The sequence below is a fragment of the Copadichromis virginalis genome, linkage group LG19 (assembly GCF_057382275.1).
Source record: "Copadichromis virginalis isolate Kocher_CV1m ecotype Utaka linkage group LG19, C_Virginalis_male_GT1.1, whole genome shotgun sequence".
NCBI classification, from domain to species: domain Eukaryota; kingdom Metazoa; phylum Chordata; class Actinopteri; order Cichliformes; family Cichlidae; genus Copadichromis; species Copadichromis virginalis.
This window is the reverse complement of record NC_140636.1, coordinates 35846587-35870432: the sequence shown is the minus strand read 5'-3', so window position 1 is coordinate 35870432 and position 23846 is coordinate 35846587. Positions and strand designations below refer to the sequence as shown.

Genomic DNA, 23846 nt, shown 5'->3' with positions numbered 1-23846 from the left:
AGATAATGTCACTTCAGAAAAGAATATCGCCCATATGGTTTTCACTGCCCTATGCATAGCCAAGAAAACAGTCCTCATGAACTGGAAAAATAAAAATAATCTTAATTCTAACCAATATAGAAATTATCTATTAGATTACATTAGTCTTGATACAGCCTCTGCCACCACATCAGATCAATTGCTCTGGGCTCCTTTGATCAGCTCCATCACCTAGTGGGGGTGGGGGGTCATAGTTTGGTTCCGCCTTCACTGTTGTGATTGGTGTGGGGGTAGGGACAGGCTTAGGGCGTCGGGGGGTTCCCCGGAGGCATCTTCCTTGGGGGGCTCAACCCGGGGTAGCGGTCATGTCCGGTTGGGGGCTCTTTTGGCTCTCGGGTGACTGTTTCCTCGTAGCTGCGTGCAGCGGGGCTAGGGGAGGGTCTGTGCTGACGGACGTGGGTTACTGACCTGGTAGCCTGGCTGCCCCTGGGTGGGTCCGGGATGGGCGTGAGGTTCTGGGGGCGCTCCGTCTCTGGGCTGGGGCCCTGGCCGGGCCTCGGGGCCTTGGGTCCTGGTTGGTGTGTTGCCGGGGTTGTGGGCGGGTGGGTGTATGGGGGCCCAGCCCTGGAGCAGGGTGCCGCCAGTGCATCGAGCCACCTGGGGGGCTCTTCAACTGGTGGGGGAGATTGTCACATCTTGCAGGAGCTTTCCTCTCCTCAGGGGCTCTCTCTGCAGGAGGGGGAGATACAGGAGAGGTGGAGGAAGATCTCAGCCTGGGCGTCTATTGTCTCATGTAGTCTGGAAGATGAGTGGATGGGGGGGTGGGTACAGTTTTCTCTGTGGTGGGGTTGGGTGGACTGTCCCAGGCTCTGTGGGGCCGGGGGGCGCTGCTGCACTGGGCCCCGGTCTGGATGGGCCTGGGCCCCCTTTCCCTGGCGGGTCGCGGAGTATGGGGGTGCCTACTCGGGTCAGCGGGGGAGCTGGCCCCAGGGAGGGGTCACTTGCCCCTCCCTTCCTTCCCTCCCCATCTCCAGCTGCCTCCCTCTTCCTGCTCCACCACAACCACCCACACATGCAGGGCCTTGGAGTAGGGGTATGTCACCAGGGTGCAGGGGAAGCCCCCCCCCCCTCTGTCCCCTTCTGGCTGCCTCTGCCTCAATTTTATCCCACAACTTAGACATTCACATTACTCACACTCTCATTACACATACATATAGGATCTTGGGGGTGGGCACGATACACGGACTCCAAAGTACCATCAGGGTGTACACCCCACCCCTGGCGTCGTTGCCCACCTCTCAATTTTAAATACACGTAGACATTGAGGGCTAGCAGGAGGGACCATGCGCTTACCTGCTGCTCTCTGGCAGGTAGCTCCATGCCCTCCTGGGTTTTAAATGCACCTTAGAACACACATGCATCAACACTACAATGAGCGGGTGGAGGGAGGTTTGGAGTCTTCTCTCACCCCCATTTTCTGCGGCTGGTCTGGAAAATGGGGCCTCCCTGCTGCTGCCGAGTCGGGGCGGTCTGCCTCTCCCCAACCCAGGGAAAAGGGTAACACCACCTGGGTCTGGGTGCAGTCCCCCCCCCCAGCAGTCCCCCAGCAGGGGGACTGGGTGTTCAAAGTTAAATTGGGCACATAGAACCAGGCTGAATAATAACATCCTGCATTCATCAAGAATCTTATATGGAATTGCATCGTACTATATTACTGTCATCAGGTGGGGAAAATGTTGAGGGGCTGCTGCTGCTCAGATTGTAGGGTAGTCACATTTATACCTTCTCCAGAATACTGTATGTACTGTGGCCACAAGTTTGTATCTATCGTGGTGGGGATCCAGAATCCTTCACTTATTATTTATTCCTAGTGCTATAATAATAAAGTAATAAGAACAAAACAATAAAGTAATAAATAATAAATACAAAGTTAATAAAAGGACAGAGAATGTTTTGTTGCGTTGTTGTACAGTGCACACACAGCACGCTCATTTGTTTTAGTTCGTCGCTCTTTGCAAACATGTTCCTGGCTCGTAACCAGCCTGCTCTGCCGTCAAGGGTGAGCATTGGTTAATGGTCATCCTGTGACTGATGCAAGCCAAATCATTTCATTTAGCCAAGTGTTATGTGCCAAGAGATGTGGCTTTGCTTTTGGTGTTCTTTTTATCTTTCAGGTGTCAAGCCTCCACCTGTTGGCCAGTTCGAAGTTGATTGGCATGTGTTTATTGGCTGGTCTGGGCACAGTTGGCCAATCACTCTCCAAGGATTACTACAAATGAGCAGCTCCCTGGCCAGCTGGTGGCTGCTGGCTTCTGCTTTATGACAAACATTTGCGAACAGGCTTCTTTGTATTGTGTGTGGTGGGAGGCTGGACAGGTAAGCTGGGGTACCCTATACACTGGTTGCAGGTTTTAATCTGTTAGTCACACTAGGTTATGCGGTTGATGCCACTCTTGTATGTTTTCACTGACCTTTTGTCGAGTAGCTAGGTAGGCCTTTTGTTTTGCATTTTTTGTTTGAGTTAGGCCCTGGAAGCTATCGACCTCTTTTTGTTTTATTAATTTCTTTGATTTGGATCAACCGCCCAGTCCTCCTCCCCCACCTCTTTTCTGTTGTTAAGTTTGACTATCAAGGCAAGCAACCAATAAATCCGGCCTGATTCTTAACTGTTCTGTGGTCTTCCTCCTTCATTGATTGTGGTTGTCCAGTGTTGCTGTCTCCTTCCTACCTTTGCCTCCACCATGGTGGGGGGGGGGGCGTAACACAAATGAAAGGATACGAAATTTGAAGAGACCAGCACTGAGTGTTTTTTATGTTGTGAAGTTTTTTTTATTTTATTTTGTAAAAGATAGGAGGTAAATCCAGGTGAGTCAGATTCCTTTTGTTTGGCTTTCAATGAGACAAAGTTATTGTGTTGCCATTCTCTTATAACTCCCAGTTAACATAAATGGTCACCAAAAAAATAACAATAGGTACAAAGACATCATACCTTTTTTAGAAGCAGCTGACAGCCACCTTCTTGAAATGCTTTGAGACGCACTGTAAACATTAACATGTTGCTAGTCTGTAAAGAATTCTTAAGATATGAGCAATAAATGATCGAAACTGTGAATGTGTTTGAATGGCCTTTGGACTCGGAGGAGGAAACTGGTCCTTCTTTCCTGCACAACATCTTCCAACCACTTTTGCGTTTGATTTTGTGGTCATTGTCATGGTCCTGGGTCGGTGACCCAGCGCTTTTAGTTTGTTATCATTTTCTAGATGATTGTTTAGGTTCTGTGTTATATTCGGTCTGCGTCTGTATCTGTCTGTCTATGGTGTCTCCCCATCTGTTTGTGAATCTGTCTGTTTAGTTCAATGTCTTGTCTGGTTCCATGTGTCTGAGTTTCCTGTTTTATTGTGAAGGTCCGTGTCGTATGTGAGTGATCAGGTTAAGTTTCCCCTGTCCCGTCAGCCCAGATTCCTCCCAGCTGTGTTGCCCTCCTGTCTCTCAACCCCTGATTACTGGTGTGTGTATTTAAGCCCTGTGTGTTCTCCTGCCTGTTGCCGGTTCGTCTGTATTACTCAGTGTCAGTCTGTGTATCCACCGTGTCTTCTCCCTGCTGTTCATCGTCATCATCCTCTGCTCGTTTTCATTCAGGTTTGTGCTCTGTAGTTTAGTTGTTTCCCAGTTTAGTTTAGTTCGAGCCCCGTTTGCTGTTTGTCCACATTCTTTTTGTGTTCAATAAATCACCTTCACTTCTCTACGACTGCCTGCGATTGGATCCTCATTTATTCCACACGGCTCGCCTCGGCAGCCGTGACAGTAATTTTCTTTTCTGACATTGGACGGCATTCAAGGAGGGAAACCAGGCTTTTTGTGACTGTAGCTTCCCTTTTTACTTTTTGCCATCCCTTGTTTGATGTTAATGCTGTTTTTATGTTTTTATGTTATGTTTTTTTTTTTGTTTTGTTTTTTTTATAGTTTGTAAATAAATAATCCAAATTCTTGAGTCTTACTGTATTTTAGAATGCTTTTCTGAGGGTTGTAGTCACATACACATGAATTTTACTTAGATATTACTAGAATATATTACTATAATAAATTTACAGTTACTGTCAAATTTTCACACAGTCATGGTCATTTTAAGGTTGTAATGATTGACTGCAACAATGAAATGACTGTAAATAGTAAATAGTCATTGTGTGACTGTAATATTTAGTCAGTTAAATCTTTTAATAAGTTAAATCTTGCTTCTGAAGGTTCGACAATGCCTTTTAACTTGGTCAAGGCTTTTTAACATCTTGTTAGTGATTATCAAAAGCACTTAATTAAGAATAAGATAGTCAAAGGAGCTCAGTGACGATTTGAGAAGAACTGCTGCTTTACACAAATTGGGACTCTTGGAGCCATTTCTAAACAACTACATATTCCAAAATAATCAGTTCAAACATGCTGGAACTGGTGTGTGTGTGTGTGTGTGTGTGTGTGTGTGTGTGTGTGTGTGGGGGGGGGGGAGAAGAGTGAGCTCACAGAGAGAAAGCAACAGTTCCTGTCTGGTATTTACGATAATTATACACAACTTGGTGCACACCTTTTATCTGTATGCATCCATACAAAACTAGATCTGATGTCTTGCATCGTGCAAGCTGGCTGGCTGGTGTGTTACGAGACAAAAGAATGTCGCCTGATATGTTTCATGATAGGTGAGAAAGAGTTTTGCAGGTTGCAGCCAAAACTTTTACAGATTTAAATGAGTTAGTTATTTTCTGGGACATAGCTGCATCTGATACTTTGTTAAAAAAATCAATCTCATAGCTTTTCAATGCCATACAGAAACACATCAGAGCTGCGTACTTAAACGGAGTGAAGTTCGACTCATGCTACGTCTTGGTATGTCTGCTCGATGTGAACAGGCACAAACTTGAATCACTTACATCAGCTCTAAAGGTGCAGTCTTTAAAGTATTGTTTAAAACAATAAATGAATGTCTGTAAAAAAATTGTGTAAATGTCTGTAAATCGATTGTGGCTCAAGAGTTGGGAGTTTGCCTTGTAATCGGAAGGTTGCCGGTTCGAGCCCCGGCTCGGACAGTCTCGGTCGTTGTGTCCTTGGGCAAGACACTTCACCCGTTGCCTACTGGTGGTGGTCAGAGGGCCCGGTGGCGCCAGTGTCCGGCAGCCTCGCCTCTGTCAGTGCGCCCCAGGGTGGCTGTGGCTACAATGTAGCTGCCATCACCAGTGTGTGAATGTGTGTGTGAATGGGTGGATGACTGGATATGTAAAGCGCTTTGGGGTCCTTAGGGACCAGTAAAGCGCTATATAAATACAGGCCATTTACCAAATAAAAATGGAATATATGATAATAATAACAACAATAATAATTCAAAGAGTCTAGTTTTCGAAAATAGATATTTTTTCCTGTTTCCTTTGTTTTTCTAATCTTTCAAAAGAAAATAAATGTATTGCATTGAGATTTTCTGAATTTGGAAGCCAGTGTAATGGTGCCTAATGCTGTTTGGAGAGCCCCATTGTGAATGTTTGCCTAGACCCCAAACAGATGATCAAATCCTCACTGAACTGGGGTGTATATATCAAAATCTTGTAATCTTGTGTGTGTAAGATGTAAACATGTTGCCCAATAGGAATCGCCATAAGGAAGCTGGAAGAAGGAGGCCTCCATGAAGCAGCAAGAGGTAAAAAGAAGTCGTCCCATATAGAGAAACTTCCAAAACTGGTCTTAAGATTGTTTTTATATTTAATACTGCCATAACAATTTATGTTTGTCTTAAAGCATGTTGGCATTGATGCCCATTTATATTGATTATCCCATTTTTTAATATCTGCGGAAGCTATGCAGAACTCCTTCACTTAAGGCACTTTGTATTTCTTAGTCATGTCATTTTAGTCATCAGCAAATGGTTAATGGTTATTGTAAAAGCTTTTATGTTTTGAATAAATGTTCTGCTGTGGGCTCTGCTAGAAACTCATGTTTAAATGAACAAATTACACATTGTTTTTTATTTTAGTTTATTAAAGACATTTTTATCTCTTAAAAATGACCACAGAATAATGATTCATTATTTATTAGTGAGGTGGTGCTTTTCCTTTCCCTTGTTCTTGGCCTTTTCCATGTCCGTGTTCTTGGCCTTTTCCTTTCCCTTGTTCTTGGCCTTTTCCATGTCCGTGTTCTTGGCCTTTTCCTTTCCCTTGTTCTTGGCCTTTTCCTTTCCCTTGTTCTTGGCCTTTTCCCTGTTAACAACCATGAGAAAAAAAATGAAAATGCTTCTTGAAACTCACTTTGCAGCAACCTCAAAATTGTTTGCCGTGGTTGGATACCAAGCTTGTTTTTTATGGGAATCGGTGATCTCTTGTGAATTGGCACGCCCCACAAATCTCACCCTCACAAATTATGGTATGTGCCAAATGTGAGGTCACAACTGCTTCCGTGATTTGTTTTGGCATTTTGTGCCTTTGAGATTTTATGCACAGCGTGGCCAGCACAGATGTGTTGAAGACGGAGTGCCCATTTCTGCTAGTTTTTACTGCTATTTAAATTGTATCTAAGTAAGGGGGTTCAGGGCTACAGAGAGAAATGTGACAACAACTTGCAAAGATACTCAGACAAAAGCAGTTTTGTCTGAGCAGTGACACTCAAACTCCTCTGCAGCATTTAATGCGTGAAATGGAAACCTAGCCCTGGCAACAAAACTAAACTTAACAGATTTATTTTGTGTGACTTGTGAAATATTTTATATAGAAACCAAAAAGATTCAAATGAGAAGAATCGACTTACTTTGTAAGAGAAAATTTGAATTTACCATTTCAGAGGGAATAAAGTAATTAAAAAAAGGCATCCCAACCATAGGAAGAGAAAATGTCAAAATAGCATCAACCAGTAAAGCAAAACAGCAGAAAGTACACAAGTGAAAGTTTTCTTTCACAATCTGATCCTTTTCCCAGAGCTTGCTTTTTAGAGAGGAAGATTGCTTCGTTAGAACAAGTTTGTTATGCTGTTTGTCACAGGTGTGAAACAATGGAAGCCAAATTAATTCACTCACCTGGGCTTTGGCTGTATTTGGAAAAACAAAAAAAATCAAAATTGGTAACTTAAAAAATAGTAGACATAATAACAGAAATACTAGACATAATATAAGAAGCAGAAGACTTAATATAAAGCAAATGCGTTAAATAATTTTGCAGAACGACAGTATAGACAATGCTGCCTCTCAGAGAGCTGACGTTATGTTAAATAAAGAGCACACTGTTCTTAAATCAAACACTGAAATGATTTTGAACAAGAATTCAACATATAGCTGCATTTGCACATCTGTCTAATTGCAGAGTAGAAAAGTGCAAATAAAACAAATGAGCTGTGCACAAGTGCAGTGAACATACATGCAGCAGTAGCACATAGTTTTTCAGCCTAATTACTACATGTCAGTGATCTCGATATAAACAGATATCTGAATCAGAGACTTACGGTCACTCATTTTGTCTTGTTTACAAGTGCAGTGAAACGTTCTCACCTGGAAAAGACAAAAGTAGAAGAAAATTAAGTGTTAAACTTTTACTGCAATCAATCATCACAAGCAATCAACAATGCCAGTTACATACCCGATGCAGTAAGCAGAGTAATTTGTGTCTGACGTCTGTTTTCACAGCTGTATTTATAGGGCAGAGTTTGAGATGAAGAATGAGGATGTTTTAGTGTGGGGCAGGGTGTAACCTGAAAATTACAGGTCAGCTTTTGTTCTGCTCCAAAACACCAAACCTGTCGGATACAACCACCGTCTCTGCACCAAATGTGCTGCAGAGAAAACAACTCCAAATCCAGTTCAAACTTTTTTATTAGAATACTTACATGGTAGTTTTCTTAATATTATGGTGTTGTTTTTATCTGCAAATGGTCAGTATAGATAGCATTTATTTCTATTTCTGCTTTGTAAAAGGCACAACTTTTAAGTAAAATGTCATTTTCTTAGACTTAGAGCAAGACCTTAGTCCTAAAGACTAACTAAAGGGCCTCACAAAGACAGCAAAACAAAAATTGTGGTGTGTGTGCAGTTGTTTGAAAAAGCCTCGGGCCAGCCTTCATTTCTTATAATTTGCTTTCAAGAAGCCAGACGTTCTTGGAAGCGGTCTTGAGCAATAGTGATCCAGGGTTTCTGACTCTGTCTTTTTCTTTTTCTTCTTTTTTTAATTTTGAAGATTAGCTTATTTTTCCTCTAATTTTCAGACTCATTTTAAGAAGAATATTTTGTAGTTTGTTAGGCCACTTAACACTATGAATCATTCAAGCATAGCAAAGGTAGTTAAGGGATTATCTGGTCTTATGTCTACACAAAACAGCCACACCAAAACCTTTACAGGCAACCTACAAAACTCCCCAACAAAAAACAAAACAAAAATCCCGTTCATGTATTTATTTTATATATTACATCTCACTGTTTGCATATTTAAGTTTACCATTCCCATCCTATACACGTCCTTATCAAGAAACGTGTTCCTTCTCTTGTGTCTTTATGTTTCAGTTTTTCTTCTTTCTTTTATTTATATTATTTACTGTGTATGCTGTTAGGACTCTTAATTACTGCAACAATAAGGTGATTTTTCAAAGAGTTATCAAATTTATCATATAATATCATAATGTTTGCAGTTTGACCCTAAAATTGAGAAAACTGGAAAATGGGTGGACAAAACAATAAATGTCAGGCCTGATACTATCCACACCACAACAGTATTTGAAAGTCATGTCTTTAAAATGTTGTAAAGAAATAAGCAATTAAGAGATGCATCTGGTCCTTCAATCAATCCTTCTAACATTCACTGAAGTCTCATAAAGCCTCATGAAATGGTCTCAGTGTAAAGTTGGCTGTTACACAGCTAATTTTAAGGAAGGGAAACAGGGAGAAAAGGCTGGGGTGTGTCCCAAATTACTCAAGAACGTGCCTGAAAATCAGTGGCAACAGGTCTTACTGAGTGATGAATCCAAATTTGAAATATGTTGTTCAAATCATAATCAATATATAAGAGAGGAGGAGGACAGGAGGGAGGTACATGTGGTCTTGGTGGATTTTCTTTCTTTTTTTTTTTTACTTATATACAGTATTTGTATGTATCATTGCATGCTTAAATAAGTCACCCAACATGTTTACCATTTTCCTAGGGAAATATAATTTATAGCCTGTCAAGATTTTTGCACAGCACTATTAGTGTGCCACTCCCAGTACACACAAGATGTGTCTGGCTCCAGTTGTGGCCTGAAAAAACATCCAGAACTGAAGCTAGAAAACTGATTTTGTGTCTCTCTGTCTCACTCCTCCTTCAAGCCACTGTAGCTAATTAAATGGGACGTTTTAAACCTGTATTTTGTTATTTGTTTTGGTTTTGATAGATGTGACCAATCTATTTTCCGTTGCTGGGTTGGGTTCGAATGATGTCACCAAATCCTACAGTTTAACTGACTTCTTTTCTTTTTGTGCGGCCAACTGACTTTTCTTTGGTTATTCGGTGTTGATGTTGGTTTGTGGGTTGTTCATTTTTTGTTTATCAACAGTGGAAAAAAGAGAAGAAGAAGTAGGTTTGACTGATTTTAGTTATTTTAGACAGCTTTTGTGGAAAGCCCTTCTGATTATATTCATTAATGAATATTCAGTACAGTACTGTATGCCCAACACTTCTTTAGATGCTCCTTTTCACTTTCCAAAGTGCATTGGTTCTTTCTCATAATCTGGAATTAATAATGTCTAAACCATCTGAGTACAGTGAGACAGGGTAGTGATTGAAAAGTTCTCGTCTAGTCTTGGGAGTGCAAAAAGAATTGCCTAAACACGTTGCTTTGTCCATTCTTGTTCATAATTCCACCCTCAATCTCTGGTTTGTTACATCCCTGGTGTGAAACATCACATCAGGTGATTCAAATAGACAAATATCTCGTGACTTAGGTGATGTCAGAAGAGTTTTGAACAACACACCCAAAGTTCTTAGAAATCTAAGCGATCTGTTCTCGAATGTTCTAGCCTGTGGGCATGTCTGTTCCATCGCAACATGCAGGAACTTGAGTGTTTGATGCAAACATCTTACTGCCCTGAAAATGTTACAATACTTGGTTCAGGTGAAAAAACAACAACAACAAAAAACGTTAATGAAAACCTCAAATAAAATTTAATGTATTGACATCCCAGTACTGTTTTTTTTCTCCAGAAGAAAAAGCAGTGAAACATATGTAGAGGACTACTGTCAGTGAAAACAAATGATGAAATAAACACATGAAAGTGGAAATAAGACAAAAGCACATGAAAACTGAACGACTCTTAAAAATGCAGTTGTTTATATTTATTTTATCAATGATAATAGTAATTTATATTTCTTTATTATTTATTTTATTCTTTATATTTATAAATGTTTGTTTTCCCAATACTTTTCATAGCGTGCTTGGTTTTTCTTTACCTTAAATATTTCTCATCAAAAAGTGTTTTGGTTGAATAACCTGCATCTCATTTCTTTTGATATGACAGGTCATATGGAATGAGCTTTAAGACCTCAAGAGTCTACGATACATATTGATTTTGATTATATATAGAAAAGCGCATCTGAAATGTAAAAGTGAGGTCTGAGGTCAAACTATAGTGTGATATTTAGAAGCCCCATTAAGCAGTATCATTTCCTAAATGTTGCCAATGCAGGGGTCCAAAGCAATGCAACTTTTAAAATCCCCATGTATCATTCTCTATATGCCTTTATGTTATCAATCCAGCTTTGTATAGCAATATTATCACTTTGACCTTCATATTACTCTATTGACCTTGAAAGAGAGGTCACAGGTCAAATGTGGCATTATATTTTAAATCTTTACATGGCACTTTAGATATGCTGACTATGCATACCACACAATTTACTTTGAAATAATTAACTCGGCGTCTCGTCTCTTGATGCATGACTCGTGTTGATGATGATTTGGCTCCACCTGGTGAACCTGACACCAAATTGCAGCCTGTCTCTGCTTTAAGCCATGATTACGATGAGTAGTGCTGCTGGTTTTCCGTCTGTTTTGTTCAAGACGAATCACTGGAATTTTCAGGGAAGTCTTTGGAGTCAGGTTTATTTACCTTCATCTTATCTTAGGCTATCAAAGAGTCCCATGATGCTTTAAGCTAAGTGGTTAAATGTTGCATTTAAAGTCTTAAACCTGTGTCCCTACATGTGCAAACTGAACTTTAGACACGGGAATTATAACCGAGTGCTTTCATTGATCACTGAGTCTAATTTAGGCACAGCATCTATAAACCGCTCCTGATTCATTTAATGTTTATTCATTTTAGCTTAGGCCGTTCCACACATTTTTGCATTTTTATCATTATCAAAGGCTTGTCTCTGGTCTGATATTGATAACAGCTTGCAATTAGTCTTCCTTTCAGTAATAACAATATTGAACAAGAATCCAACGAATTAATACACTCAGTTTATTTATATAATTGAAGAGTCCTCTTCACATATAATTATGGAGTTCCACAGGGTTCAGTGCTAGGACCAATTGTGCTTACATTATACATGCTTCCCTTAGGTAGTATCATTAGAAGACATAGCATACATTTACACTGCTATGCAGATGACACCCAGCTCTATCTATCCATGAAGCCAGATAACACACACCAATGAGTTAAACTGCAGGAATGTCCTAAAGACATAAAGACCTGGATGGCCGCTAACTTTCTGCTTCTTAATTCAGATCAAACTGAGGTTATTGTACTCGGCCCTGAAAATCTTGGAAATATGGTATCTAAGCAGATTCTTACTCTGGATGGCATTACCTTGGCCTCCAGTAACACTGTGAGAAAACCTTAGGATATGCCCTTCAATGCACATATTAAAATATGTAGGACTGCTTCCTTCCATTTGCGCAACATCTCTAAAATTAGAAATATCCTGTCTCAGAGTGACACTGAAAAACTAGTTCATGCATTTATTACTTCCAGGCTGGACGACTGTAATTCATTATTATCAGGATGTCCAAAAAACTCACTGAAAAGCCTTCAGCTGATCCAAAATGCTGCAGCAAGAGTCCTGACAGGGACTAGAAAGAGAGAGCAGATTTCTCCTGTTTTGGCTTCCCTTCATTGGCTTCCTGTTAAGTCCAGAATTGAATTCAAAATCCTGCTCCTCACATACAAGGTCTTAAATAATCAGGCCCCATCTTATCTTAATGACCTTGTAGTACCATATCACCCTATTAGAGCACTTCGCTCTCGCTCTGCAGGCCTACTTGTTGTTCCTAGAGTATTTAAAAGTAGAATGGGAGGCAGAGCCTTCAGTTTTCAGGCCCCTCTTCTGTGGAACCAGCTTCCAGTTTGGATTCAGGAGACAGACACTATCTCTACTTTCAAGATTAGGCTTCAAACTTTCCTTTTCGCTAAAGCATATAGTTAGGGCTGGACCAGGTGACCCTGAATCCTTCCTTAGTTATGCTGCAGTTATGCGCAAGGCTGCCACGGCTGCCTTGCGCCTGGACCCAGCCCAGCTCCCAGCGCTGACATAGGTTCAAGGTTCAAGGTTCTTTATTTGTCACATGCATAGTTATACAAGTATAACACACAGTGAAATGTAGCCTGACACGCTCCTCGACATGTGCAAAAATTGGGGGGGCGGGGGGGTAGAGGAAGAAGATATATATATATATATATATATATATATATATATATATATATATATATATATATCTCTTCTTCCTCTACCCCCCCTAACCCTGATTATTTCACATTTTACTTGTGAGCAACGGCACATTTAAATCTTACAAATATAGTTATTTGGCTTATATCGTGATAGATATCGTTATCGCCTGAAATGAAAAAAGCATATCGTGATATGAAAAAATCTTATATCGCCCAGCTCTAATTCTGTGTAACATGTCATATGATATTTTAAATCGTTAAACACCACTTTCTAGATGTTGACAATACATACCACACTTGTGAGAATCACAATCACTTGTGAGGGTTTTTTTTGCCAATTTTTCAGGCAACAAGTCATTAAATTGACCTTGAAGACCTTGTTGGATGTCAGCCATGTGATTTTAATGCATTGTTATCATGACCCACTCTACACTCCTATAGAGTTTTATCAGAATCCATTCAAAACCTTTCGAGTTATCGTGCTTACAGACAGAATGATCACACACACTCGTGCAAACGCTACCAAAAGGACGTAAGAATGATTTTCTATGAATTTATTTTCAAATCAATAACTCGTCTCGCCTCGTGGAACTTCGCTAATGTTGACGGTGATTTGGCGCCACCTGGTGGACATGACGTCACATTGCAGCCTGTGTCTCTGCTGTTATCCTCGATGGCGGTGAGTTCTGCTGCTGTTGACATGGGACGATCTGATTTCCTCGTGTCAGCATTGTTCCCACATCATCATAATTAATGTTGTTCCAGGTTCAACATTGCAAGTGACCAATCACCTTCTTGTGACGTCATTCCTTTGCGACTTCGAAATACCCGCCTTCGAGTATTTCGAAATACAAGTGAAGAAGCGAAAAACCGCCGCCTGTCCGCCGAATTTGAAGTCAATTTAGGATACTTTCCTTTAATAAACGGTAAGCATTATACATATGTTCCTCACTTGGCTTGCTGTTTGTTTGCTAGCGATAGGCTACTTGACGACAGCATTAGCTAACCAGTGTTCTCTAGACCAGCGTTCCCCAACTTTTTGGGTGTTTCGTGGCCCGGGGGTTGGGTCAGGCAAAATTGCAGTAGCTTCCCTGATCATTTTACAAACATAAGTGAAGAGAATCTGGACTAAAAGGCCTAGACTTATGGTTGTGTGCTGAATCTATGAATCAAACTATCACCTGGAAACATAATTAACTGGTCCATAGCTGTGAAACTGGACATGAGTTCTTGATTCTATGGAGATTAACAGTAATCCAGAAATTTACAAATTTGTCCTGGTACATCGCGTAAATGTTGTCCCTGGGACATCGCGTAGATGTTGTCCCTGGGACATCGCGTAGATGTTGTCCCTGGGACATCGCGTAAATGTTGTCCCTGGGACATCGCGTAAATGTTGTCCCTGGGACATCATGTTAAAGTTGCCAGAGACATACCATATAAAAGTTTAGCTTCTTTTAGCCCCTGTTTGTTTTATATTATTTTATATATATATATTTTTTTTAATATTATATTTAATATTTACATTGTATTGCAAAAAACCCCACAACAAGTTAAAATGAATTAATGAATATTGACTAATTAAACCTTCGTTATTTTTCCACCAGAAATGGACGACATAATTAGAAGAAGTGTTCTGAATGACGAAAAAAAAAGAACTGGAAAAGACACACAACTTTGTGTGCATGTGTCACAATGCCAGGAGGACCCATTCAGTGTTGTGTTAGAAAAATTGAACTCATTAACCCTTCATGGACATTATAAATGTTTAAATGTTGCCTCAGGTAAAGACAGGAAAAGAGACTATTACAAATTCAACTGCATCAGAGCTGGGGAAAAAAGTCGAAACAGCTACAGAGCAGTGGGCTGTAAGGCCTATGTTTCATTTAAAGTACTCAAATGTTGGAAAGACCACACAGTCATCGTGCAGCGTACATATGATAAGCATGATGGGCATGATCCTTCGGACCCAAAAGACGCACATTTCAACAATATTTCCAGTGATTTGAGGAGGAAGATTGAGGAACTGCTTTCCCTTGGAACTAAGCCAGCCATCATACTAACCGAATGTCATAAATGGGCCAAAGAACATGGACACAGAGATCTTCACAACAGAGAGCATTTTGTCACACCACGTGACATTGACAGTGTTAGAACCTGCATGATGAGGAAGAAGCACTTTAACTGTGGAGACAGTCAAAGTGTACATACCTTACTTAATGGAAAACATCAAGAACATGTTCTCTTCTATCAACCATACACATCTGACCAAGAACTAATGATTGTTTTGCAGACACCTGTAATGAAATCAAACATGGAGAACTATGCAAAACAGTTAGTATTTGTTGACACCACGCACTGCGTTAACCAGTATTCATTTCCCTTATTCACACTTGTTGTAAGAGATGATCATGGGCATGGAGTCCCTGTGGCCTATGCTATTGTCAGCAACGAAAGTCAGAAAACCCTGGAAACTGTTCTTGGAATAGTTTGTGAGCATTTCCCAACTTCCCCGAGGTAAATAATACATTGACAGCTATTGATTTTGAAATAATTCCTTTTCAAAAAAGTTATAACATGCCAGAATCTAATGCTATAGCTGCAGCATGGGCTGCAAAAAACTTTCCTTTCCAGTTGTTAAAGTTATTCCTATAGGCTGTATGCAGTATTTTATATATCTACTTGTGAGTTGAAATGTTTAATTTGGCATTGAAGTGGTGCTTTGAGATAGCAAAAACATTTTCATACTGTTTAATCTCATTTAGTGTTTTCTTTTTTTCTGTAGAGCATTTATGGTTGACAAAGACTTTGCGGAAATAAATGCTTTGCAGAAGGTTTTTCCAGAGTCAGCTATCCTTCTATGCTGGTACCATGTCTTGCAGGTAAACCACATTGTTTTCTTTTCACGTTGTCTAAGATGCACCTGAAACACATTTTTACAACAGGGTCCTGTTGTCATGATTTGCCTCATTGTGATATTCACCTACTCAGGTTAATGAATATAAAGGGATAAAATGTTGAGTGACTATGTCCATCCATTTAAGACCACAGTGCACTCATCTTCTGGTGGCTGCTTCCCAAAGCTCTTTTTGACATTTAAAAATATGTTTGCCTGGTTGATTTCTGTAATGCACAGGTCCTCTTGTCCAGTGAGTGACAAAGTTATTTTTTGACGTCAGCTTTCTTTTATGCTTTTTGTACAGCTGCTCCTCTGTCTCTCTCTCCAGATTAACTTTTTTTCTCTTACATTCACAGGCTGTTAATCGATGGCTTTCAAAATCAGAGTCCGGGGTCCATGGGCTTTCTAACACCCAAAAGAGAAATGAAATCATTTCTTTCTTTTGTAAGCTGAAAGCTTGCACATCTGTAAGTGTAATTTGTCTATTTCACATTTTGATTTCTTGATTACACTAAGAGCATAATAACTTTCAGTTGCTAAAAAAAGTTACAGAGAGATACAAAATAGATTTTTGAAACAATTTCTAAAACTGGCTTCTTATCTTGCTTATCAAAACAAGTACTTAAGCTGTGCAGAACATCATTGTGTCACCCACTGTGCAGTAGAACTTGTGAGTGGGATTCTTTCACAGACAGATGCTGAAACCAAATATGCTTATAGGTTTAGTGTTCCTTCTTAGCCATTGTAAGGGAAGAAATAATTGCTTCTTAATACAAAAACACGACATATTATTAATAACTTAAAATTCTTAATGTTATTCAATAAAAGGAAAAGGGCTTCAATACATAATATTAAAGATTTCAATAGGTCTGTTAAATGGATTGAAATATATTCTGTTGCATCCAATTCTCTTAGGAGGACGACTTTAAAGCCACATCAGCAGAGTTCTGCCAGACATTTAAGCAATACCCTTTGGTGTGCCAGTATTTTCAGAAGCACTGGGAAGGCATTGGCCACATGTGGTGTGACTACGGCCGTCGCTTCAGGAGAAAATGAAAACCTTTTGGAATACAAAACAAAAAAGAGAAGAGTTAAAGCTAAGTATATGCACAAGTAGACTTTTGTGTGACATTTCAAAGGGACTGCATCCATTACTTCTGTTTATTGAAACCTAAAGCTGAATAGCTGTCTTAACTTTCTGCCAAGGAACAGTTGAAAAGAAATTGTTTGGTCTCTCAAGCAGTTGTTATTTATGTGTGTTATTCATTACTTTGGCTTGGTTGCTGTTTTTGATACAAATTCATCTGTGCCCATTGTAATATTTTCATATGTTACTATTTTTATATTGCTATGCATTATAAATAAAGGATTACTTATTACTATTAAAGGTCTGCATTTGTAATTGTTGGTATTATTTATAAAATATGCGCTCTTAAGTTTTTTGCTCCATAGAACGATACCTGTCACTTTTTGGACATAGAGTATCAGCTGTTGAGAATCCTGGCTCATACAAAATAGAAGTAAAAGGTTTCAACATCCAGCCTTTTTATGATTAAATACAAAGTGTAATAACAGAGTTATTGGGGTGTGATTTTGTTAATAGTTAGTCTTAAGTATAAGTTTAATAGTAATGAGTAAGAAAATATAGCCAGAATAATGGAATGAGACTAACACCTGACCTCACACTGAGATTTGGTATGAAGTGGCATGTTTGTGCTAATGCTGACATTGGGGCTCAGAGTTCCTCTGTGTGTATATATTTGTGAACGTTAACTTGGCTAATGTCCAAGGGTTTGACTGCTTTCCTGTTGGATTGTATCACAAAGAACAGGGATAAGAGCACCAGTGGCCGTGCACACCCTCATCTCTCTCCTTCACCTGATCATTAGTGTTGGAAACCGGCATTAGCTCAGAGTAGATTAGACTTCAGTATAGTGCAAGTGATTTGATTTTATGATTATTTGATTCAGTTTTTTCTGTGTTCAAGCTCAATTACTTTAATAAAATATGTTGAATTCAAACAAATAAATAAACAAATAAACTGTGGACATTACCCTTTTAAACCTTTCTGAAACAAGACAGGTAAAAACCAGTGTATAAAAGTTTACATAGGTATAAATAGCTCTAACACTTTACTCCAGCCTGGCGTCCACACATGTGGACATCACATTTTGGGTTATTTAGACCAAAATACTAAATCTTGATCAACAAGTGCCTGATATACAGTTATGAGGACATTATACTGCAACTGTTCTATCGAAATTTCAAATTAATGTCCTCATATGTGGCTCTCATTTTTCTCAGAAACAAAAATTAGGTAAAAAAAAAAACAAAACCTGGTAATTCTTTCTTTTTACATTCATCGGGTTCCAATCGGCCCAAATATCAAAGAGAAATTAAAAATGCATGCCATGGAAGATTTCGGGTCTTAGGGGGTTAAAATGACCAGACCCCTCCGGCCTGTTTTCCAGGCCACTAAATTAAACCCAGTCAATTACCAATTGAACAGAATAAAAACCTACGAGGTCCACTAATAGTCCAAAAGTCCAAATCTTTAATAGAAAAGACAGGCAGAACTCAAACAAACAATAATCCAAACGAGGAGCATATATACACACTGGAAAGTAAATAATTATAAGTAATTATAAATAATTATAAATAATTATAAGTTATTAAATCAGACTAATTAAATACAGTAAAACTAATAAGGGAAGACGAACACACGGGAAATAAAAATAACAGTGTAAACATACCAAAACTCAAAATAAAACAGGAAAGCTACTACAAACCGAGTGTGACACAATTACATTCATATTGAAACATATGTGATAATTTTCTTTCTTTGTAGCATTTTTAAGATATGTGTTAGAACAGTCATTATGCTGTTTGGATTAGGAACCAATCATTTTTGCCAAATAGTTAACACAAACTTAGAACAACAGTGAACAATTTTCAAGATTCTGATTTACAGAACAAACAAAAGTCACAAAAGGTTTCATTATTTAAGAGACAAGATCAAGTTTTTCACACAGGAATGAAATGACAGAATCCAGTGCAGCGGGGCCAAAGGTGTGTGTCAGCAAACTGAAGGTTGAGGAATCAGTCAGCTCATGTTTAAGATTGTGTTGGATTTTGAGAAGAGTCTGTCTGTTATTAGAAAGTAAGATTAACAATGTTACACCAATAACCCAAATACGGGGAAATGACAAATAATACCAAAAAAGATACAACTTTCATATTGTTTTACTAACTTACTTTGTCATATCAGCACTTGAATGGTCAATGCCTTTACAGACCATGTCTGTTGTGACATCGCAGGCCAATCTTCCGGCAAACCCGAGGGCTAGCTCCCCAGCCTCCTCTTCACTCAGAACACTAAACACTGTTACTTTAGTTTTGGCCTTCTTAGGCCTGTCAAGAATCATTGCGGGCAGTTTGGCTTTACGGCCCTAAAAAAGAAAAAGTGCAAACACCAAAAGAGCAGAGAGAGACACACACACGCGCACAAAGTTAAATGCTTTTGTTTACATGGTGTAATTGTGTATATGTTGCAGCAAATGCACAATTTCCAGCCACATTGTCACTTCATTGATACGAGTAACCCGGATTTATTTCAGGTGACATCAAAATCACGAAATGTATACCTACCCCAATCAAACCTCTGAAAACATGAACTGACATGTTCTCTGCGTTGATTCTGCGCTTGATCTCGTCTTCTGTTATTGTGTAGGTTTTCTTTTTTGAGCTTGGTACAGATAAGCGACCATGCACTCTGTAAACTGTACTAGTTCCTTCTGAATCAGTTTGGAATTCTGTATCTGCATCGATCCTGTCAACATCATCAGCAGCAGCATTATCTGTACTCAGACTTGTGCCGTATACTTCTGTTTCTTTTTCTTTGTCTTCAGTCTGTGTACCTTCATCTCTGACTGTCAGTCTTCCTATCTCACTGTTACTTGTCGATTTGCTGCAGATGTTCTCTCCCTTAGGAACTTTTCCTTTGTCATTCGCTGCCTGATGCTTTCCCTGATGACATTCTTCACTGGCTACTTCTATTGCTCCTCCTGTATAGCCACCCACTATGCTGCACAACTCCTTTCCCTCTGCTGTGCTGCACTGTGCTGTTACATAAAGAAGAATGATATAAACAGCACTATATCAATTTAATTGTGAAGAGAAATCCCCACAATACGACACAGTTATGTCTAAAATAGTTTTGTGTAAAAACTGGATCTTGAAACGTCCACTTTAATTACACAGTCCTGGTGTGCAAAGGCAAAATTACGAAAAAAAAATTCACTTTAAACATTTTTGGACATTGTTTAGTTATATTGTGACTTACTCTCACAGAAGATACAGATGCCACAAACAGACTTTGAACAACGCATGTGCTTGTATGCACCACATTTCTGGCACTGCACCTGTGAATTAAAAAAAAAAAAAGAAGAAGAAATAAACAAACAAAAAACAAATGAACAAAGTCCATTAAATAAACAATCTATATGGCTAAGGACATGTCATAGTGTACCCGGTCTTTGGCTGCAATCACACACCAGCACTGACTGCACTTCCTAGTTCGATCTGCAAAATATAATTTGTTTAAGTACAAGTTACATTTTCCAATGTTAGAGAAAAAGAAGGCAGCTAATTTTATCTTTACCTATTGAGGAAAATAAGTAGTGGCAAAGTCGGGACCTGAGCTTTGTGATTTCAGTGTTGTACTCCTCCACTTGTGTTTTACCGTCAATGAGAGATTGGGCAAACTAATAATTGACGGAAAAAAAAAAAAAAAAAAGAACAAAAAGAATTAGATTAACAAAGAAATGTTTGTTTGTTTTTAACCCCCCCCCCCCCCCCCCGAGGAAAAAAAAAAAAAACAGAGTAACCAAAGCAAAGCATTACTGCTGAAATGGTTCAATCTACAAAAAAAATTGAGATTTTACCATCCTGCCTCTAAGGCTTTAAAAACTGAATAGGCAAAAATGTAAACATTACTTATATAGGTTAAAGCTATAGTTTTCAGTACCATTATGACATGCACTCCACATGAGTTCCCATCCTGTTGATGTGGGTGGCTCACATGTGACAAGGTCCACTCTCCAGCGCAGCCTCTTGCTGAAGCAAATGAGCTGAGAGATCGCAGTTATTACAAATAAAAAGCATATAGAGAAATCAATAACCACGTTCGGTAATGATTTCAATTAAATTAAATATGTTATGTTAAATATGTTAATTAATTACCTCCAGTTTTTCAACACCGCACTTTTTCTGACCTCCGACTCGCCAAATGAATTCATATAGACTATGGTCCTCTTGGGTATGTCACAAAACTGTTTTGTAAAAAGATGGATATGGTAGGCTTGGGCCTTGAGCTTTCCTAATGAGGGACACTGAAAAGTATCATGCACTAGAGAGTGCAAAATCTGTGCAACTTACAAACAAGGTCCAGTGGCTGCCGTTTTCCAGACAGGCTCCAATCAATTTCTCATACATCTGAAAGATGTTTTTCTGGAAATAAAAATAATGTGACAAGTATGTTTTTCTGTCAAGAATGACACTGCAAAACTGCAAAAGCTTGTCAGGTGAGACTTGTAATTAATTCTGCAGATACACAAACATATAGAAAGTGTCATTTTTGGTTTACATTAATTAATTTCTATAGTGTGTACAAAACAAATCAAGACCACAGACTCAACACGCACCACTAAATTTTTGGTGTTCTTTATCAGTTGGCCAAGACAGAAATGTTTTAATCTGTGTGCATTGCTTTTGAACAAGTCTTTACACAGAAAAGGTTTCAGAAAGGTATTTTTCAGGTTCTTCTGACAAGGCTTCAATTTTGGAAAATGCTGTTTGTTTATAGTGGCAACTTATAAACCCTTTGTGATAAGAACATAGTTACCACAGTCCAAGTCATACCTTCAAAAAGTATGCACTTTGTGCTCTTGTGGACCCATCCAAAATTTTTCCAGTGATTTGGCTTGGTATTGGATAAATGTGAGGGAAATTCTATAAAAATAACATAAATACACCTATGTTTTCAAATACATTACAAAAAACGTAAACATGCTATGTCATTATGATCAAACAAGCTTTTCAACATACCTCACACTGCAAATAGATTAGGCCATCTATTACCTTATAAAACAAATAAATAAATACATATAAATAAAAACAGAACTAAGGAATACGATTCATTAAGTAAATTGTACAATAAAGTGTATTTAAAGCAGAATTTAACATTAGTTTTATGACAACATAAAAGGATTTTTATGTCAAGAGGTACCTCATCTGAAATGTTAGTCTGGTCAAACAGGGATTTCAAACTTGAAATACAAATAGAGTTTGGTCCAGCTACTCCCACAAGGTAATCTGTGAGAAAGCATATGCTGTAGTCAACAGATATCATTTTCTTTTTGCATGCTGCAACCATCATCCATTTCAGTCTTCTAGGAGCTTTGTCTGGTTGTAGTTCTTTTTTCTCCTCCTCTCCCCTCATCTATTAATTAAATTGTTTTCTGACCTTCCTAACTGTTTCCGACCTGTCTTCCCAATGTGATGTTTAAGCAATATATGTATGGTCAGAAGGGGGTGAAATTTTCATTGCAGTTGTACGTGTAACATTGCATGTGATAATAAAAGGCTTGATTGGTTGATTATTCAACATGAGTTGACATTTACCTGACATTGTGAAGGAGTCACAGTTTCTGTAAGGGTGTAAGAACATAACATGTGGATTTGTTACACTTCTTTTTCACAAGTTAATAACAATCAATAATTTTCATTCCATTATTTACAAGCTATCACACGATGTCCCTGGGACAACATCTACACGATGTCCCTGGGACAACATTTACACGATGTCCCAGGGACAACATTTACACGATGTCCCAGGGACAACAATTACACGATGTCCCAGGGACAACATTTACACGATGTCCCAGGGACAACATCTACACGATGTCCCAGGGACAACATTTACACAATGTCCCAGGGACAACATTTACGCGATGTACCAGGACAAATTTGTAAATTTCTGGATTACTGTTAATCTCCATAGAATCAAGAACTCATGTCCAGTTTCACAGCTATGGACCAGTTAATTATGTTTCCAGGTGATAGTTTGATTCATAGATTCAGCACACAACCATAAGTCTAGGCCTTTTAGTCCAGATTCTCTTCACTTATGTTTGTAAAATGATCAGGGAAGCTACTGCAATTTTGCCTGACCTAACCCCCGGGCCACGAAACACCCAAAAAGTTGGGGAACACTGGTTAGCTAATGCTGTCGTCAAGTAGCCTATCGCTAGCAAACAAACAGCAAGCCAAGTGAGGAACATATGTATAATGCTTACCGTTTATTAAAGGAAAGTATCCTAAATTGACTTCAAATTCGGCGGACAGGCGAATTGACTTCAAATTCGGCGGACAGGCGGCGGTTTTTCGCTTCTTCACTTGTATTTCGAAATACTCGAAGGCGGGTATTTCGAAGTCGCAAAGGAATGACGTCACAAGAAGGTGATTGGTCACTTGCAATGTTGAACCTGGAACAACATTAATTATGATGATGTGGGAACAATGCTGACACGAGGAAATCAGATCGTCCGTTGACATGAGTGTATTTTTCTGTCTGCCTGTTTTAAGCATAGCATTTGAACTGTCAGGCAAGAAATTTATAAATTTGCCTTTTAACTTACCCCGTATTTGCCATTTAAGCTTTGACTTTCAAAGAGTCTAACGATGCTTTAAGAACCATTACTCATCTCACACATTATATTTTTGTATATTTCATTATATTAATGTTTTATTTTTGTATTTTTTTATTTCAGTTTACAGTGGGCTTCTTTTTCCTGACTTTACTTGTAAGTAACTAACTGTAATAATCTTGCAGTACTACGGTGTTTTTATATTTTACATGTGACTGTTGCATTGTGGGTCCTCATTGGTTTGACATTTCTGATTCTACTATGTTTGGTCCTTTTCACACCAGTGACAGTAAACATAACCCTTAAATTATAATACAGTGTCAGTGTAAGGCTTCTCTCTGATCTGATATTGATAACAGCTTGCTATTACACTTCCTTGCAGTCATAATATTTAACAACTTACTTCCCCATTTAGTAGAATAGTTTTGATATTGATATATTAGGGGCCTTAACATCATATATATTTATTTATTCTAAAATATATATATTTTTGCTCATTGGCAGGATTGATATGTGCAGAATTAAAGCTATGTGGACTTGAATATGACAAATATGCAACAGCTCCCAGTGGTAACTTTCAATGGTGTTATTGTTTCCACAATGCAGTGGAAA

At 38.9% G+C, this 23846-nt stretch overlaps 2 protein-coding genes and 1 long non-coding RNA gene across 3 annotated transcripts; 1 reads left to right on the top strand and 2 right to left on the bottom strand.

The window, feature by feature from the left end:
- Nucleotides 1-5971: 5971 nt before the first annotated feature.
- On the bottom strand, nucleotides 5972-7665 carry LOC146686720 (uncharacterized). The gene is made up of 3 exons (XR_014916928.1): nucleotides 7576-7665; nucleotides 7442-7487; nucleotides 5972-7030 (listed from the first exon to the last, which is right to left on the bottom strand). It is a non-coding gene; the product is annotated as an uncharacterized LOC146686720 (long non-coding RNA).
- A 5673-nt stretch (nucleotides 7666-13338) lies between these two features.
- On the top strand, nucleotides 13339-16584 carry LOC146686719 (uncharacterized). Its single transcript, XM_085440988.1, has 5 exons — nucleotides 13339-13555; nucleotides 14237-15146; nucleotides 15415-15511; nucleotides 15885-15995; nucleotides 16444-16584. The coding sequence occupies exons 2-5, from the start codon at nucleotides 14239-14241 to the stop codon at nucleotides 16582-16584; spliced, it is 1257 nt and encodes a 418-aa protein (XP_085297114.1). The 5' UTR covers nucleotides 13339-13555; nucleotides 14237-14238.
- Nucleotides 16585-18059: 1475 nt separating this feature from the next.
- Nucleotides 18060-22335, bottom strand: LOC146686718 (uncharacterized). Its single transcript, XM_085442164.1, has 11 exons — nucleotides 22210-22335; nucleotides 21634-21666; nucleotides 21448-21537; nucleotides 20965-21036; nucleotides 20770-20858; nucleotides 20555-20657; nucleotides 20189-20291; nucleotides 20057-20109; nucleotides 19871-19949; nucleotides 18784-19649; nucleotides 18060-18675 (listed from the first exon to the last, which is right to left on the bottom strand). The coding sequence occupies exons 1-10, from the start codon at nucleotides 22258-22260 to the stop codon at nucleotides 19114-19116; spliced, it is 1209 nt and encodes a 402-aa protein (XP_085298290.1). The 5' UTR covers nucleotides 22261-22335; the 3' UTR covers nucleotides 18060-18675; nucleotides 18784-19113.
- Between the last annotated feature and the right edge of the window lie 1511 nt (nucleotides 22336-23846).